At 36.9% G+C, this 17,063-nt stretch overlaps 1 protein-coding gene across 3 annotated transcripts in view; it reads left to right on the top strand.

The window, feature by feature from the left end:
• Positions 1–17,063, top strand: part of DCLK1 (doublecortin like kinase 1) — a 435,938-nt gene that overhangs the window by 359,751 nt on the left and 59,124 nt on the right. For all 3 annotated transcript variants that reach the window (XM_069080369.1, XM_069080368.1, XM_069080370.1), the window contains 3 exons: positions 2,189–2,246; positions 2,707–2,826; positions 9,594–9,740. In XM_069080369.1, the coding sequence (XP_068936470.1) occupies positions 2,189–2,246; positions 2,707–2,826; positions 9,594–9,740 (325 nt within the window). The remainder of the gene's footprint in view (positions 1–2,188; positions 2,247–2,706; positions 2,827–9,593; positions 9,741–17,063) is intronic.

The raw sequence follows: 17,063 nt of genomic DNA, 5'->3' as shown, positions 1-17,063 counted from the left end.
AAAGAAAGAAAGAAAGAAAGAAAGAAAGAAAGAAAGAAAGAAAGAAAAGGAAGGAAGGAAGGAAACTGATTTTCCATGAATAGTCTCAGTTTACTCGATTTCTTGAGCAGCTCTACCAGATCCATATACTTATTTACTTTCTCTGCTTTTGTTCCCTGAGGCATTTCTGCTTAATGAAGCCATAGTATCAACAAGGCCCACCATAAGGGAAGAGAGTCAGTCAGCAGTCACCAATGTTTTGCTGAGTGTATTCTACAAAACCAGTGGCGGGCACAAGTCAGAGATGCCTGGTATAGTCCTCCATGAACTCATTGAGAAGAAAGCATTCCCTCACTCCCACTGTCTCTGCCATTCTTTCTCTTGTGTCCACTCACAGATGGGCTCCTGGGCCATAAAGTCTATACTTGCACAAGTGGACAGACCATTTTCTATGTGACTGAGAAAGCTATAGAAAAGCATCATAGCCACAGCCCTAAATGTGGTTACCTTGACAGGAGTGTGGAAAATATCATTGACTCTAAACTCCTCCAAAGTATTGGATTTTGATGTCAAAATACGTGGGTTTGAACCTTTCTGACTTTAGGCAAATCACACAACCTCTCTGGGCCTTGATTTCCTTTATATGGACACCAAGGCAGATGGTCATGATCAGTGGTTCTCAAACTTTTTGGTCTCAGGATATCTTTCTTTACACTTAAGTGTAAGAATTTGTTTGTTTGTTTTTTAATGTGGGTTTATATCTATTAATATTTACCATATCAGAAACTAAATCATCCAGATATTTTATGAAAATAGTTTTGACCTCATAGAATCCCTGAAAGGGTGTCAGGTACCCCTGAGAGGGCCCAACACCAATTTTAATAATCACTGAGCTGTTAGTGGTGTTGCTCAGTCATTTCAGTTTTGTCCAACTCTTCATGACCCCGTATGGGGTTTTCTTAGAAAAGATACTTGGAATGGTTTGCCATTTCCTTCTCCAGCTCATCTTACAGATGAGGAAACTGAAGCAAACAAGATTAAGTGACTTGCCCAGGGTCACACAGCTAGTAGGTGTTTGTAGTCAAATTTGAACTCAGGGAGATGAATCTTCCTGACTGGAGGCCAGACACTCAATGCACTATGGCGCCACCTAGCTGCCCTGGGCTAGATGACTGCTAAGGTCCCTTCCACATTGAAGCCGTGTATATGTATGCTCCTGTGACCCTTTGTATTCAGAGCTGACCATTTTCATAGTTTAAGGAGCAGAAATTGAGCAATGGCTACAGATATTTCAGCATATCATTCAAATATCTTCAGTTTTTCATATACTAACATAATTGTCCATGTACTTTGCAAATTTAAATATGGAAAGTCCCCTAAAGGTCTTCCAGGTGACCCCCAATCCTCATTTTACAGATAAACAAACTGAGATTGAGAAGTTAAATGACATTCAGACGGTTCTACAGGTGACAGCTAGAGCAGCTAGGTTGCGCAGTGGATAGATCACTGGGCCTGGTGTCAGGAAGACCAGAGTCCGAATCTGACCTCAGACACTTACTAGCTGTGTGACCTTGGGCAAGTCATTTAACCCTATTTGCCTTAGTCTCCTCATCTGTAAAATAAGCTAGAGAAGGACATGGCAAACCACTCAGATGTCTTTGCCAGGGAAACCTCAAATGGAGTCAAGAAGTCAGATATGGCCAAAAACAACTGAACAACAGCAACAGATAACAAAGTCAGCGCTTGAGTTCAGACCTTCCCAACCCCAAACAGTGTTGGTTTCTGTTTAAAACAAAATATCAAGATGTTTTTTTTTAATATTCTGATACATTGGATAAACCATCTCAAGAAGATTTATCAATGAATACAAGAATGAAACACATTGTGAAGACCTGATGGATAGGTTGAAAATTGTATCAATAGAAAGAGTAGCCACAGCATTGAGATTAGAAATCTATACAAGTGTCAAAATAAACATCTTTTAGGCATGACAGTAAATTAAAGGAATAAGAAAGCAACACCATAGGAAAATCATTCAATTAATCAGAAATTACTTTCAAGTATATTCATAACTATATATACTTATGTACTTAGTGCTAGCACAGGCCTGATACCTAGTAAGAGCTTGGGAAATGCCTGTTGACTGGTTCATATATAAGTATGTGTATACATATTTTATATGTACATATCTATATTTTCCCCCTTGCAGGTCAACTGCTAGAGAATATGCCCTGAAAATCATCAAGAAGAGCAAATGTCGAGGCAAGGCAAGTAATATACCTTGGTATTCATTGACATATGTATGCATATGCTAATGAAAAGTTATATTTTCAATAGAATAAAATGCTTGTAAAATTACACATTCAAAATAAACATTATACGTAGGATATAACAGCATTTAAATTTGGTGAAATGTAGAATGTCTATAGTTGTAATATCAGATCCCAAATATAAATAAATAGCTCTTAAAATTGATGTAAATACTTGGATATTAGCCCCATTTCCTATTACTTTTGTTTTCTTTTCTTTCCTTCCTTTGGTTTATTCCTTTGTTAGATTGGTGTTTGGGAAATATTTGCTCTAATAGGTTCAACAATGTATGAGACTCAGGACATTTTTCAACATTTTATAGATTGCTACAATATCTGAAACCTGTTTCCCTTTATCCTCCCAAAGGAAAAAGCATTATTCTTATGTACTGATGGAGGTGATTTTTCCTTTTGACAGGAGCACATGATCCAAAATGAGGTCTCTATCTTGAGAAGAGTGAAGCACCCCAATATTGTTCTGCTGATTGAAGAGATGGATGTGCCAACTGAGTTGTATCTTGTCATGGAATTAGTAAAGGTATGTACTGAGGAGGAGGAAATTCACCTCCTGCAGAAGACAAGACATTTTTCATCTACTCCACAGACAGAATTCTTTCCATCTTTTACAATTCATACAATATATCTGTCTTTCATTTTATGCTTTGGGTCAGCAGATTTAACACATATGTGCTCCTAGCATAGTTTATGTATCTAAACTCAATAGAACATTACTCTGCTTATTTCATTGGTGGAACCCAGAGTCTTCACCATTGTTTATAAAGACAAGAATTGAATTCTCTTAATCATTAAACTGAAACAGAGAGAGAAAGAGAGCACACCAACTAGATATGAATCCATCAAAGTAAAAACACTTTTAACCATGATACCAAGCTTAAGAAACCAGAAAAAAAAATACCTTAGGAAGATTCTTCAATAGAATGGAAATTTCTTTTCTATGAAGTATATACATAGATATAAATACTATATATGTCTATATACATGTTTATGTACACATACAGCTAGATTCCAGTTAGAGTGAATAAGGAATCCCCTGAAGAGCCATGGCATTACTTGAATTTGCACTGGGCTGGAACCAATTACCATATTCTACAAAATTATAACTTCAAATAGTAGGAATTTGAATACATCTGATCAATTCGAAGAATTCCTTATTCATACTATCTGGGATCAAACTATGTATGTGTATATGTATGCATGTATATCTGTCAATCAACATTTGTTAATGTACTTAATTGAAAAGAAATCAATTCTGTTAAAGAATTTTCCTAGGATGTTTGTTTCTTATTTCTTAATCTTGGTATCATGGATAAAATCTTTCATTTTGATGGATTCATGATCATGATGCAGCTATTCTCTGTCTCTCTGTCTCTCTCGCTGTCTCTGTCTCTCTGTCTCTGTCTCTCTGTCGCTCTCTCGCTCTTGCAGTTTAATGATTAAGAGACTTCAACTCATGTCTTTATGATAAATGGGGAAAACTTTGGATTCCACTAATGAAATAAACCAAGTTGTTCTACTGAATTCAGAGACATCAAATATGGTAGGCATATATATGTATTAAATCTGCTGAGCCAATGCATAAAATGAGAAACAGAAATATTCACACTGCATAATTCTCCAGGCCGGACCCAATTGCCATAGTTTATATAATTATAACTTCTAATATTATGAATTTTGAATACATGTGAACACTTTAGTGGATACTTTATCCACATTAATCAGGACCTAGCTAGTTTATATACATATAAATACATACACATATTTCATTCATGTTGTAGAATAAGCTTTCCTGTCAGGGCGGCCAGGTAGCACAGCAAGTAAGTGCACCGGCTTCAGCGTTGAGAAGACCTGGAGATCGAATCCCGAGCTCAGACACTTAGCACCCACCCAGAAACACCTGGCCGTGTAACCTTGAGCAAATTACTTAACCCCAATTGCTTAGGGGCGGCCAGGTGGCTCAGTGAGTAAGAGCACCAGCTCCAGTGTTGGGATGACGTGGATCAAATCCGGGCTCAGATACTCAGCACCACACCCAGAAATAATAACTGGCCGTGTAACCTTGAGCAAGTTACTTAACCCCGATTGCTTTAAAAAAAAAAAAAAAGAATGTAAATGGTTCACATTAATTCAGTCTTCAAGATAACAGTGCCTTTTGTGCATATTCACATTTTAAAAGTCCATGGTGTCCTATTTTTTAAGACTTCTTTCCTTTTTAGTTTCATTTTCCTTTAATTTAGTTTTAAGTGTCATTTACTCTTTACTTGTGAGATATTATAAACTGATTCCTCCCCATCTTTCAAGCTCTCTAACAGGTGAAGATATGTATCTGTCAGGACTATATTCATATCTTTGAGCCCTCCCTCTGGAAACAAAGGGAAGATAGCATGGTACAGTGGAAAAAATGCTTCATCTCAAGTCAAAAGGACTTAGGTTCAAATCCCTGCCCTGCCATTTACTGCCTCTGTGTCCTTGAAGAAATCATTTTATCTCTCTGGTCTGTTTCCTTATCTGCACAATGAATGAACTAAACTGAATGACCTCCAAGGTCTCTTATAACTCTAATCCATCACCCTATGATATTTGCATTATTCCAGTATTTGAAGAATTTAGAGTTTGCTTTTGAAAACAGATAAGACTTCTGGTTAGTGGGATTGGCTTTTAGATAAAAATGAAAAAAAAAAGTGATACAACAGAATTGACACAAAACTAATTTATTGCTCTTAGAAAAATTCTATGCGTGCATGTGTATATTGAAAAAATAATCCTTGTTTTTGAGCTTTCAAATGTGCTTTATACTTAAATTAAACCCATTAGCATATTTTGTTGGAGATAGTTTATGTTTAAAATGTCACCTCATTCTCCCTCATGCTGCTTTCCATTTTAATTAAAAAATATCTGTTTTCGAGGATAATGTTTAGGGAGGTGCAGATATTTATCTGGTTCCCAATTAAGAGAGGTTTACCTATTTCTCTTATAAGTGACAGAAGGGTGACATGACTAGAGATCCCTTTTTGGAGTTAGGAAGTCTCAGCTCTGACTCATACTGTGACCTTGGATAAGCAACTTAAGTTCTCAGTAACCTCAAAGAACTCTTTAAGACTATAAATTGTAAAGCAGGTGCCAGTCTGCATTAGGAGAAGGGTTTTCATGACTAGGAGGTCTCAATGCCAATGAAATCACAGGTTTTAGTCCAAAGTAACTTCATTTTTATTGGCTTTACTGCTACTTATTTCACCATCAACTTTATTATATAAATATTATAGAATGTGCTTTTCTCAGCACCAAGGACAGTATTTTTACAGCAATAATAATTGTCCATCCAATAATTGCTGACTGTTTTTGCTACCTACCATGTGTTGTTGGAATCAACTAACCATCTGTTATTGACTGACTTTTGAAGATCAGAGTTTAAATCCAGTTTTGAGACAGCAGAGGAATCCAAGAGCTTGAAATTGTACAGTGTGCTTTGCCAGTTAATATAATACTGTGGATTATTGGTCATCATATGTTCACATTATGGCTGCCAATGAACTCCACAGGTGGGGAAGCCATTTCACTGAATGGTTCCATGGGAACCATTAGGACTCCCAGATGCTAGGGTATCTTAGCAACAGTTGGTCAGGAGGATATTGGTATAAGGGCCATGTACTTCTGCATTGGATATGAAATGGGCTGGGCCCAAGTACATAGTCCTCAGAGTTAGATCTCATTGCTGTGAGAGTAGAAGTCTGGAGGCTTCTCAAGAGGTCAAAATTAGTCCTAAGCTGGGCTCAAAAGACTTAAGGAAGTTGTCTTATTGAAGTTTAAATTGCCTTAGGAATCAATCCCAAAATACTGGTCTTCCCCATATTATAGAGAGAGAGATACCACTCCTATGTCACATGACATGCAAAGTAGTACCATAGATCTGATTTCAGTGTTCACCAGAGTATCAACCATCAGGTTGTTTTTGAACCCTCCCAAAGATGCAGAATATGATGATATACCACCCTTGAAGATGATTTCCTCACTTATAAAGGGATTTTTAGTTCATAAAAAACACTTGATTTTTTTTTTTTGGTTCATACCAGTGATTTCATCATGGGGAAATTCCCTGATGTAGAAACACACACAGCTGATGTAGAAACCCATACAGCTGATGCAGATTGGAAGCTTACTGCTAATTTATAGTGTTTAAAAGCAGCATGGGGTACTGAGAATTGAAGTGACTTAACTGACAATCATACATCTAGTGTATTTTAGAGACAACATTTGAATCCAGGTCTGTTTTTATTGCCTCTAAATTTTATAATTATGAGTATCACAAACAAAATCTAAACACAGCTTATTAAAATGTGAAAGAATCTGGTTCCTGGTTTTTCCTATAAGATAAAATATATATATAATGAGGGGCAGCTAGGTGGCGCAGTGAATAGAGCACCAACCCTGGAGTCAAGAGGACCTAAAATCCCACCTCAGACACTTAACACTTACTAGTCATGTGACCTTGGGCAAGTCACTTAGCCCCAATTGCCCTGCCTTCCAAAGCCCTCCAAAAAAAAAAAAGATAATAATAATAATGAAACCAACAACAGCCATCCATCTCTATGAGAATAACATAAGTTTTCCTTTGTCGATCAGCAATAGAGAGTGCTTCTTATATGCAAAATACTATGTTAGTTTTGATAGTATATGATTAAGTGAATAACATAGACAGTAAGTGATATGAGAGCCCAGAGAAGGAGGAGGGTCTGAGGGAAGACATGTGTTAGACATACAGCATGAAGAATAGGTGAACATTGGGCCTGGTAGAAAAAAGATGGAAGACAATTCCAGGCAGGGGAATTTCATGAGTAAATGATGTGTTTGGGGAATAAGGAGAATGGTAAAGCTAGATAAAAAGGTTTATAAGAGAACAGATAAGGAAATCATATTTGAAAGATTATAGAGAGCCATGAGTGCCTAAAAAGTGTGGATTTTATAGGACTATATAAGTAAGAGGTGAGCTATTGTAAATTCTTTTTTTTAATTTGTGGAATAAAGCAAGCATTTCCATAACATACTACAACAAAAAGAACACGAAACTGCATATTTACTGTGTACAACTTACTGTTCCTTTCAATATACAACAAAGTCATCATGTAAATTTCTTTTTTTTTTTGTTCCCTTCCCCCCACCCACAATTCTTACGGAAAGAAATGAAATCTGTGTTTTTTGAAAGACTCACTCGTTAGCTAGAGATTTGGTAGAAATGATTTGAAGGAAGAAAATGGTAGGGATGATAAGGTGATGAGGGCCTAGATTAGAGGGGGATAACAGTGAGGTTATAAAGGCAAAAATCTTTTACATTTGATGGTTCTGGGATTTAATCTTTGCTTTCTTTATTTCTTTTCTTTCTCCCTCCATCAATATATAAAATAATTCTCATACCTTTTTGATCAGCAATGAAAATCGATAGAATATTGAAGTGGAGCTCATGAAATGTTTAGAGATGTATAGAGCATTGTTCTACATAGCTTGATGGCTATAGTTCTTCCATAGGAGGATTTAGAGGACATGGGATGGGCATGCTTTCTTTAACTTAGAACCGCTTCTAGCGGGATGGGGTAGGGAGGTGTTAACGAGTCATGGATCCGTTGAAGAACTGAAGAAGAAGCAAAAGCCAGATAACTATAGCGGTGGTTGATAGGAAGATGATTCTCAAATCTATTTTTCCAGCAAAGACTTCCCATTTGGGGCAGCAAAGTGCACTGGAAAGAGCACAGGATTAGAGGCAGAAGATGCGAGTTCAATTCCTGACTATTTAGTACTTACCACCTGGGGCGGGTCATTTCCCCTCCTTGGGCCTCAGTTTCCTCATCTGTAAAATGAGAGGGTTGGACCAAATGGCCACTGAAATCCCTTCCAATTCTAAGTTTTATTGAGCCTATGACCATATTTTCAATGACCCTTTGATCATCTCCCTTTGGATGTGCCACTGTTATTTCAAATTCAGCACATTTAAAATTGAATTCATTCTTAGACCTAAACAGGTTCTACTTTTCAAATCTTCTGTTTCTATTATTCTCACCATCATTCTTGTAGGTTCAAATTTTCGTCCTATTTTACTGTGTTCTCTTTTCCATTGACCACCTCCAAGAAGACACTAAATTTTGTTTAGCTACTCCTTCAAAACATCTTCATTATTAGTCAAAGTTTTCATCACCTAATCACTCCTTTTTTTATAGACAGATAGCAAAGCAGGTTACAGAACTGATCATTATATTAAACAGTTTGATCTGTTGTATGTGTAGGGATGATATATAAATGTTTAAGTTCAAATTGTATAAAAGAGTTGAAATTGGACCCTAAATCCATCCTACTTTACCTAGGTATTGTAGAATCTCTAAAGGTTTTCCTACCAAATTAGAAAGGAATAACTGTAATGATAAGATATACTAAAATAACTAAGGGTCCTATTTGAAATATTTTCTTCCCTCCCTCCTTCCTTCATTTTATCTTTCCTTATCATTCTCTCCTTTCCCTTTTCCTTTATTCCCTCCTTTCTTCCTCCCTTTTTTATTCTCTCCTTCCTTTCTTCATTCTCTTTCTTCCTTTGTCCCCTTACTTCATTCCCTCCCTCACTCCTTTCTTCGTTCCATTCCTTTATTTCTTCCCTCCCATTCTTCCTTCATTCCCTCCTCCTCTCATTCCTTTCTTCCTTCTCTCCTCATTATTTCATTTCTTTCAGTCCCTTCTGCCCTTCTTTATTTTTATTTTTTTAAACATACTTTCTGAGTTGTTTTTTTTTCCTAACAAAGAAACATTTTATATATTGAATAGTCCTGTAGTAGGGCTATTTCAGTAAGCTTAATTGGTCTGTTCAATTCAGAAACAATAGGAGATGTTAAGCGTGTATATTATTTCCATAATTCTTGTTTCTCATTTTAAAGGTTATAAATATGTCTCTTGATCACTTTGAGAGGAAGGTTTATACTTGTATATAACAATTCTGACCAGAGTACATAGATAGCACAAAGCAGCTTTAGGAACCCACATTCATTAATTAGTAGGCAGTAAAAAATGATTTAGGAAAATTCTATCTGCCTTTCTCCTTTGAGCTTGAGCTGGGTGTCAGGTGAGAAGTGGCTCTGGCTTTTTACAGTAGGAAGAAAGGTAACTCTAAGAGGTAAGTGAAAGGGAAATTCTTAAAAATCCCAAAGTTCTTGTGTCCATCTTTCACTAGCCCTGAAATTTGTCAGTTTGCTCTGTAGGTGGCCCCATTATGCCATCTGCTAATGTGCCATATTCCTGCTGTTCTGTTCTCAGGGAGGTGACCTTTTCGATGCCATTACTTCCACGAACAAATACACAGAGAGAGATGCCAGTGGGATGCTCTACAATCTGGCCAGTGCCATCAAATACCTGCATAGTTTGAACATTGTTCACAGAGACATCAAACCGGAGAACCTGTTGGTAAGAAGAAATATAATTTCTTGTCAGAGCTTGGGAGTTCCTTGATTGCAAATACTCATTAACCTTTCTGAACTATTTCATCTTCTTTACTTTTAAACCTAAAAATACAACTTTAAAGACTGCTGCTTCAAACTAAGCATGAGGAAAGCAAAGAGTGATAAGACAGTGTGCAGTGGTCCTTCAGGGACCAGAAGGAGTTAATGTTGCTCATCAGAGTTCTAACTGTTCCCTAGGAAAGACAGTCACTGAGGAGAGTCTGGGTCAGTAAAGCAGTGATCACTTTCATAGATTGGGGCAAGTGTGGGTAGTTTGTTCTGAAATCTTTGCTGTAGACATCTCAGCACAGGTTCTTCTTTTGATGGTTATTCTTTTACTGTATAGTTTGAGAAAAGTGTGCAGCAGTTAACACGCCACTGTTCAAAGCTAACAAAGCCTCTGGCATGACCATTGTCAGGTGAAGGTGTAGGGCTGGATGTCTTAGTATTAAGGTGAAGCAAAGATCTTGGGAGAGAATATTTTCAGAAAGATTTATTTTTTAAAGGTGCTAGAAGGTTAATATAACCTTTTAACTTATTACTCATATTTTCTCTTTTTGCCTTTTCCTTTTCTAAATTAACTTTAGTATCCAATATAATTTGTGTTAACTTCAAAAACATCTTTGAATCTGTTCACCTAATTACTGGAGAGATGTGTGGTATAGATGATAGAGCACTGGAGGGCAGGGAGGGAATTTCAAGTGGGAGGAGTCACTAGGAAGTCCAGAGTTCAAATCCCAACTTACTAGCATGTGATCATATGCTAAATATGATAAATCTCTCTAGGCCTCAGTTTCTTTGCCTGTAAATTGAAGAGGTTGGATTCAATGATTGCTAAGTTCCTTCCCATCTCTAGAGCTATGATCTAGAGCATCATCTAGAGCATTATCCTGAAACCCAGAGATAAATGAGTAAATGACCCCCACAATGTGAAGACTTATTCTATGACTATACAAAAGTATGAATTGTAAAGAATAGCTTTAGGCTTTGTTGAGGAGTACAGGAGTCAGTCATAAAGCCATAGACTGTTTTCCTCTCTAAAAAGAAAAATGCTTGGTCAGCAATCAGCATATAATTACAGGTCTTTTCCTCTGATGGCTCCAAATTGTACCGCTCTGATCATTTGACATCACTTTTAAAAGATCTGCTTTGCTGTCCTTAATCATTAATTGATGGTTTATCAGTCGACAAGTATACCATCTAGTGACAATAAAGGAAAATTGCAAGACCTTGAAAAGCCTAACTTAATTCCTCCATTCGTCCTGATCTGTATCTCGCCACTGGACCCAGATGGCTCTGGAGGAGTGAGTGATGGTGATTTTGCACAGCCCTGCCTCACTTAAATCCAGTTCACTTGCAAGTCAAGACATCACCTTCCTGATGTCATTGGTCCTCTTTGAGAACAAAATAACAAATAACAACTTAAGGCCAACATCCTTTTCCATTGCTTCCTTCTGCTTCAGAGCAAGACTAGCATGAATGGGTAGAAGTTAAATGGAGTAGATTGCAGAATTGAGTGTAGAATTAAGTTTTTAGTAAGGCTTAGCTAACAATGGAACAGGCTCCTCCCAGAGTAGTGAGCTCTTCCTCACTGGAAATGTTCAGGTGGCAGCTGGATAACAATCTAACATGGATGTTTTTGTAGGAAGTATTGGCATTTGGAAGCAAATTTGACTAGAAGGCCTTTGTGGCTTCATCCAACTCTAAAAATCTCTGATATCAGAAAAGATGAGTTGTGAATCAAAAGTGCCAGGTTTGAAATGCTAAAATATCTGGTTCTATCAGAATGTTCCTTTGATGTTTTTCCTGCTTTCTTTTCCATTGCATGTTCATCTCTAATTTTATTCAAGTCATTTAATTTGCAATACAAGTGATTCCTATATGACCCCTTGTATTCAGTTGACTTTTTTTTAAACAAAACCCTGCATGTATTCTAAACTTGTTGCTAATGGCCAAACATAAGTAAATACACAAATATATCTAGAAGATTTTGGCAGTAGATTTCCCTCCACATACATTCAGATATTCACTTATATACACAGATATTGTTGCTTTGCCTCACTCAGTTTTCTTCCTATCTTTGTACTGACACAGAAAAGTACAATAGCATGGCTGCTGGAAAATGCTTCTCTCCTCCGTTTTAACACAAGCCTGAGCCTCAAAAAGAATGTTCCATGGGGAGGAGGAAGCTCCCAGGGAATGGGGGGGGAGGGGTCAGAGGGCAAAGGGTAGAATTGTTTCCAGCCCAGTATTTTGAAACCTTAATTTTACGTTCTGACTAGATATTATTGATCTTTTCCTTTCCCTCTTGATTATGTAAAACTCTTTTTACCTTTTATTTCTATCATCTTAACATTTATTCTATAAAGATTTATTTTATCACCCTATACAGCATACTAATTAGAATATAGCAGAAAATAAGTTTAGTTCTTTTTTTCTAATTTATTTAGCACCAGGTAGTAATATAAAATTTGCAATACATCTTTTGAAAAGGAAGGCATTGGTAGGCATCATGGCATAGTGGACAGAGTGTGAGAATTAAGTCAGGAAAACATGATTTCAACTTCTCTGATCCTTCCCAGCTGTTACCTTGTCCCAGTCACTTAACCTCCATCAACTTCAGTTTCCTCATATGTCAAGTGGAAATAATGGTGCACCTGTAGCTCCTACTACAAAAGATTGTTGTGGAGGTTCAAAAAAGATAATAAGTTTCTTAAGGCTACAAAGTTAATAATAGTTTTTAATGGCTTTAAGAGAATAAGAAAAACAGGAGTGTACTGATCAGGCTTGAGTTTATTTTACTCCTTGGAAGCTGAAATTTTTAAATGAATCTGGTTATCTGAAAATGATACTCCTAGAGTCCAATGACAGGAATTCTTCAGTTAGTTGAATAGGATTTTCTTTAAAATAAGTCAAACTGTAAACATTGAATTGTATTGTTAAACATTGGATTATAATTTTGTCAGCTTTAAAGATGCAAAAAATAACCCCCCCCCTTTCGTTTAATCCAGGTATCAGGTATCCATTTTGAATATCTCTTATTACCCTCTACTAGGTAAATAATTCCCAGGAGGCCAGTGATTCTTTGGCCAAAATATCGATAGGGTCATCCCATAGTCCTAGCATAAGCAGTGATGGGAATTATGTTTGGTTTGATACATCTGCTATAGTAGTCAGCATTTAGCTTCCTAACACAGGATCACAAGAATATTGCACATTTATCCTCAGGGTTTAGGGTCATCTGTGGGGTTTCATGTTGTTTTATGATCACCTGCTGCATTTTATTACTTTATATTAAGGACATGTTTTAAAAACAACAAAAAATAGTCTGGCTTTCCCGTCCAAGACAAATCAGGTCTATATACAAACATCTATTGTTGAGAGAGTTACTGCTGAGTACCTAAACCCAAAGAAATGAAAAGAGACCTTTTTCAGAAACGCCTGATATAAAATACCAGTGTGCCAAAAGTCTGCATACCTAACCTTTCACTGTGTCTATTCTTGGTAGGACATGCCTTCATGTTTTAATTGGGCCCTTTTTTCATAATTGCTGCTATTTAACACGTTTATTCTGTCAAATCATGGGATGTCTTTATAGCTGTATAATAAACCCTAGAGAACAACTTCTCTGACTATAGCCATCTGCAATGATCACAAGAGCAGCTTACAAAATACTGACAGTCTTTATAGTAATAGGATACATATGGCAACCCACAATTATGTGTAGCTGCATTCAATTAGTGTTGTACAATTACACAGTTTTATTGCTTCGTTAAAACAGTGAAAGCACTACATAGTGGGTAATTTGCACTAATCCCCGTCTCTTTAATAGCCCTTCAGCATTTAAATGTAGGAGAGCATCTACAGTATTTATTGTGCCTAAGACGAACATTAAATTATCTCTCACGGTGTGATTACTCCTTGACGGACAATTAATGTCCCGCCACCTCACATGTGAGTCATGTTGGTCATGGGCTTTACTTAAAATGTAGTTAGAATGAAAGCAAACTTATTTTCTTATTTTACAAGCAGATCCCATCACTGAAGCAACTCAGATCAAGTTATCTGAGTTGTCTACACTTGCAACCTGTGCTTGTCGGCTCTAAAGTATGGTTACATTAAGGAGAGATGTGAAGGAATAAGAGTCAAGTGGCTTCACTCAGTAGTGTATATCCTAAGACTTAGCATTTTAAACATGCACTTGTTTGATGCTTTGAACTAAGTTTTTAATTAAAAGTTAGAGATCTTTAAAGTGGATTTATAGCTGCCATTTGGGAAAATACTTTCTGGAGGTAATTTTTTTTGTGAAACAGATGTATTCAACAATCTGTGGTTTTAACAAAGTTTTAATTAGATTTTTAAATCATGCTACCCATGCCCATCTTTTATTGGTGCAGCAACAGACACGTATGCCTCCGTCTGTGGCTGTTGCCCTCTCTTATCAGACAACTCAGTTGTATGAGCTCCTTGGGACTCTTGTCCGTGGCAAATCTCTCATTTTCCTCTGGTATACACTCTTTTTTAACTATCTCCTCTTCTTCAGAAGAAAAAAAATAACTCAGTTTTATTCTTTCCCTAAACTACATATCAGCAAGTGAGTGACAAAAAGATGTTTAAAATAGTTTCAGTTCTAAACCTGAAACTCTAGATAGTTAACTCATGACAAGTTTTTGTAGCATATCTTGTTTGTGGATAGAAATGTTTCCAATTATGTCCTAAGCTTTGGTCTCGGAGTTGTTATTTTCTCTCCTAAGCAATACCATGACCTGCCCATGTTAATTTTCTTTAAAGTTTTTTAACATAAATCACAGGAGGAGAAGAGTTCTGATGCAGCCTTTAAACATGAAAAATTTTTGAAGTAACATTTTTAAAAGAAGTGAAGAAGGATCAAAAAAGACACAAGAATTTTATAACTGTCATGTAGTAATGTATTCAAATTGTTCCTTAAATTGGATTAGGAACAATCGCTCCTTTGAGTCAGTCAAACTTTTATTTGTTTTAAAGTAATATTTTTACCCATATTAATAATTCTTGGGGTTTTGAACTCTATCATAGGGCTATATTAAATATTTAGTATGCGTTTTAGTATGTGCTGGGTTATTGATATATTCTACCAGTACAGTAAACTGTCTTTTGTAAAATCCTGCTGGTCTGGGTGATATAAATAGGTGTTCCATGAGAATATTTTGATGTTGTCTAAGGATAGGAGGGGATGGATCCTGGGGAGAAAGGCCTCTCAAGAACCAAATCAAACATTGGTCAGACACTTCACGGGTACCAGGACTGAGTTTGTTAGACCTTTTCCATCTTCTTCTGGGCAAAAGAGATACTCTTTATATTAAGTGGCAGCTGAGTCCTTTCTACTCCAACCTGACATAAACATCATCATTTTCCATCACATTATGCTCAAATGCCACTCCACTCTTACTTCATGCATCCCTACACCTACCTCACACCATATCCCCATCTGTCACACACTTAGTTGTCTGTCCTTATCTCCACACTCATTTTCTGACACATTTTTCACTTTCCCCTTAAAACTCTCACACAAGAACCATCATCTCAGTTACTATCAAAGATGTTTTAGAGGGAGTTTAGGATATAGGGATTTTTGTTTGTTTTATATGGGTTTGGCAAGATGGCCACTGAAGTCCCTTCCAGTTCTATGAAGTTTTATGATTCTGTAACTTAGTCTCATACTATCACACATACACATGCCCTCTCCTCTAATAGTGACACTTACCTCACCAACTTTCTCCCACCCTATGTCTGGCACTAATAGACACTACAGAATCCCTTTACAGTATGTATCTGATAGCCCCATATACACATGCTCATTGACATTTACCACCATCTCTCTCCCTCTCCTTCTCCCTCTTCCCCTCCCCTTATCTTTCTCTGTCTCTCTCTTTCCCCTTCTTTTCCCTTTCTCTCTCTTCTTCACCCCTATTCCCTTGATTTCATTTCTCCCTCTTCCCCACACATACCATGGACTACACCTGACATCACATGCCTATCACACATGCAACCATTCTCTCTCACATTGTGTTTGGCACACGTGAACCTTCATACAGTGGCCCTTATGACCTGCATTTTGTTCCAAAAGAGAGATGTAACAAAAATACCTTTGGTAAGTACAAAGGAATGACATGATCCTCAGTCAGACCTGGAATGTGATTTATGACTTGCTCTGTGGGTGGCTGCTTTTGTTCTTAGGTTACTGTAGAATGTGGGGTAAGGTATGTAACTGTGCTGTGAGAAGAGCTGTGGAAATACTGAAGAAGAGGAGACATAGAAAGCAACAATAAGGAGCTAAGTCTACATAATTTGACAGAGCATGTGCCATCAGTATGTGGGTAACAGTGGAGGAGGGGTAAGGGTTGAATTGCTTTGCTTCATAGAAAGGTAACAATACAATGCCAGGAGAATAGACTCAGTGACCTCTGAGGTATTTTCTTTTCTAGATCCTGTGACTAAATGGAAGCTCCATTTAAATTCAAAAGCTATTCAGTTCTATGAAAACATTTAGGTATTTTTCTGGAGGACTAGCAGTTAATATGTGAATATCCTGCATATTGAACTCATAAACAAATAAATAGCTATTGAGTAGATGGAGAGACTCCCTTCGCCTAGAACAGTTTTTAATTCAATTTATTATTATTAATAATAAGCATCTATTGTGTGCAGAGCACTATAGCAAGATACTAGGGAACAATCTAAGGTCTTCCAGAATTCATGTTTTGAAGTCCTTGACCCTTTCAGCAATGCTTGGCCAATGTTAGACAACTTCCATGAAGCAAGGTGGGTAATTTCCCAACATGGTAGGTTAATGGAACAAGATCAACTTGAGTTGATATTCACTTCAGAATACCCCAGAGTTTTGTCCTTTGCCTTGTGCTGCTTGAATTTTTGGTCAATGTCTTGGACTAAGGCATAGATGGCATGTTTTCACAAATTTTCAGATAACAAAAAAACTGAGAGATAGCTAACACAATGAATGACAATTAGCATCCAATGGAATCTTGACAGCCTCAGAATATGAGCTACACATAAGAAGATGAAATTTAATGTAAGCAAATGTAAAGTCTTACCCTCAAATGAAAAAAAATCAACTTCACAGGCATAGGGTTAGTAGGTATGATATTTTTCATGTTAAAAAAATATCTAGGGGAGTAAATATGTTAATGTGCACAGGGACCTGGATTTGGAGTCACAGGATCTAGCCTCAAATTTAAGAACCACCATGCCTAAGTGATATGGAACAAATTAATCTAAATTCTTTTATTAA

Source organism: Petaurus breviceps, unplaced genomic scaffold (assembly GCF_028583685.1).
Source record: "Petaurus breviceps papuanus isolate PSGF00001 unplaced genomic scaffold, PetGlider_PUasm1.0 91133, whole genome shotgun sequence".
NCBI lineage: Eukaryota > Metazoa > Chordata > Mammalia > Diprotodontia > Petauridae > Petaurus > Petaurus breviceps.
This window is presented reverse-complemented; position numbering and strand designations above follow the sequence as displayed.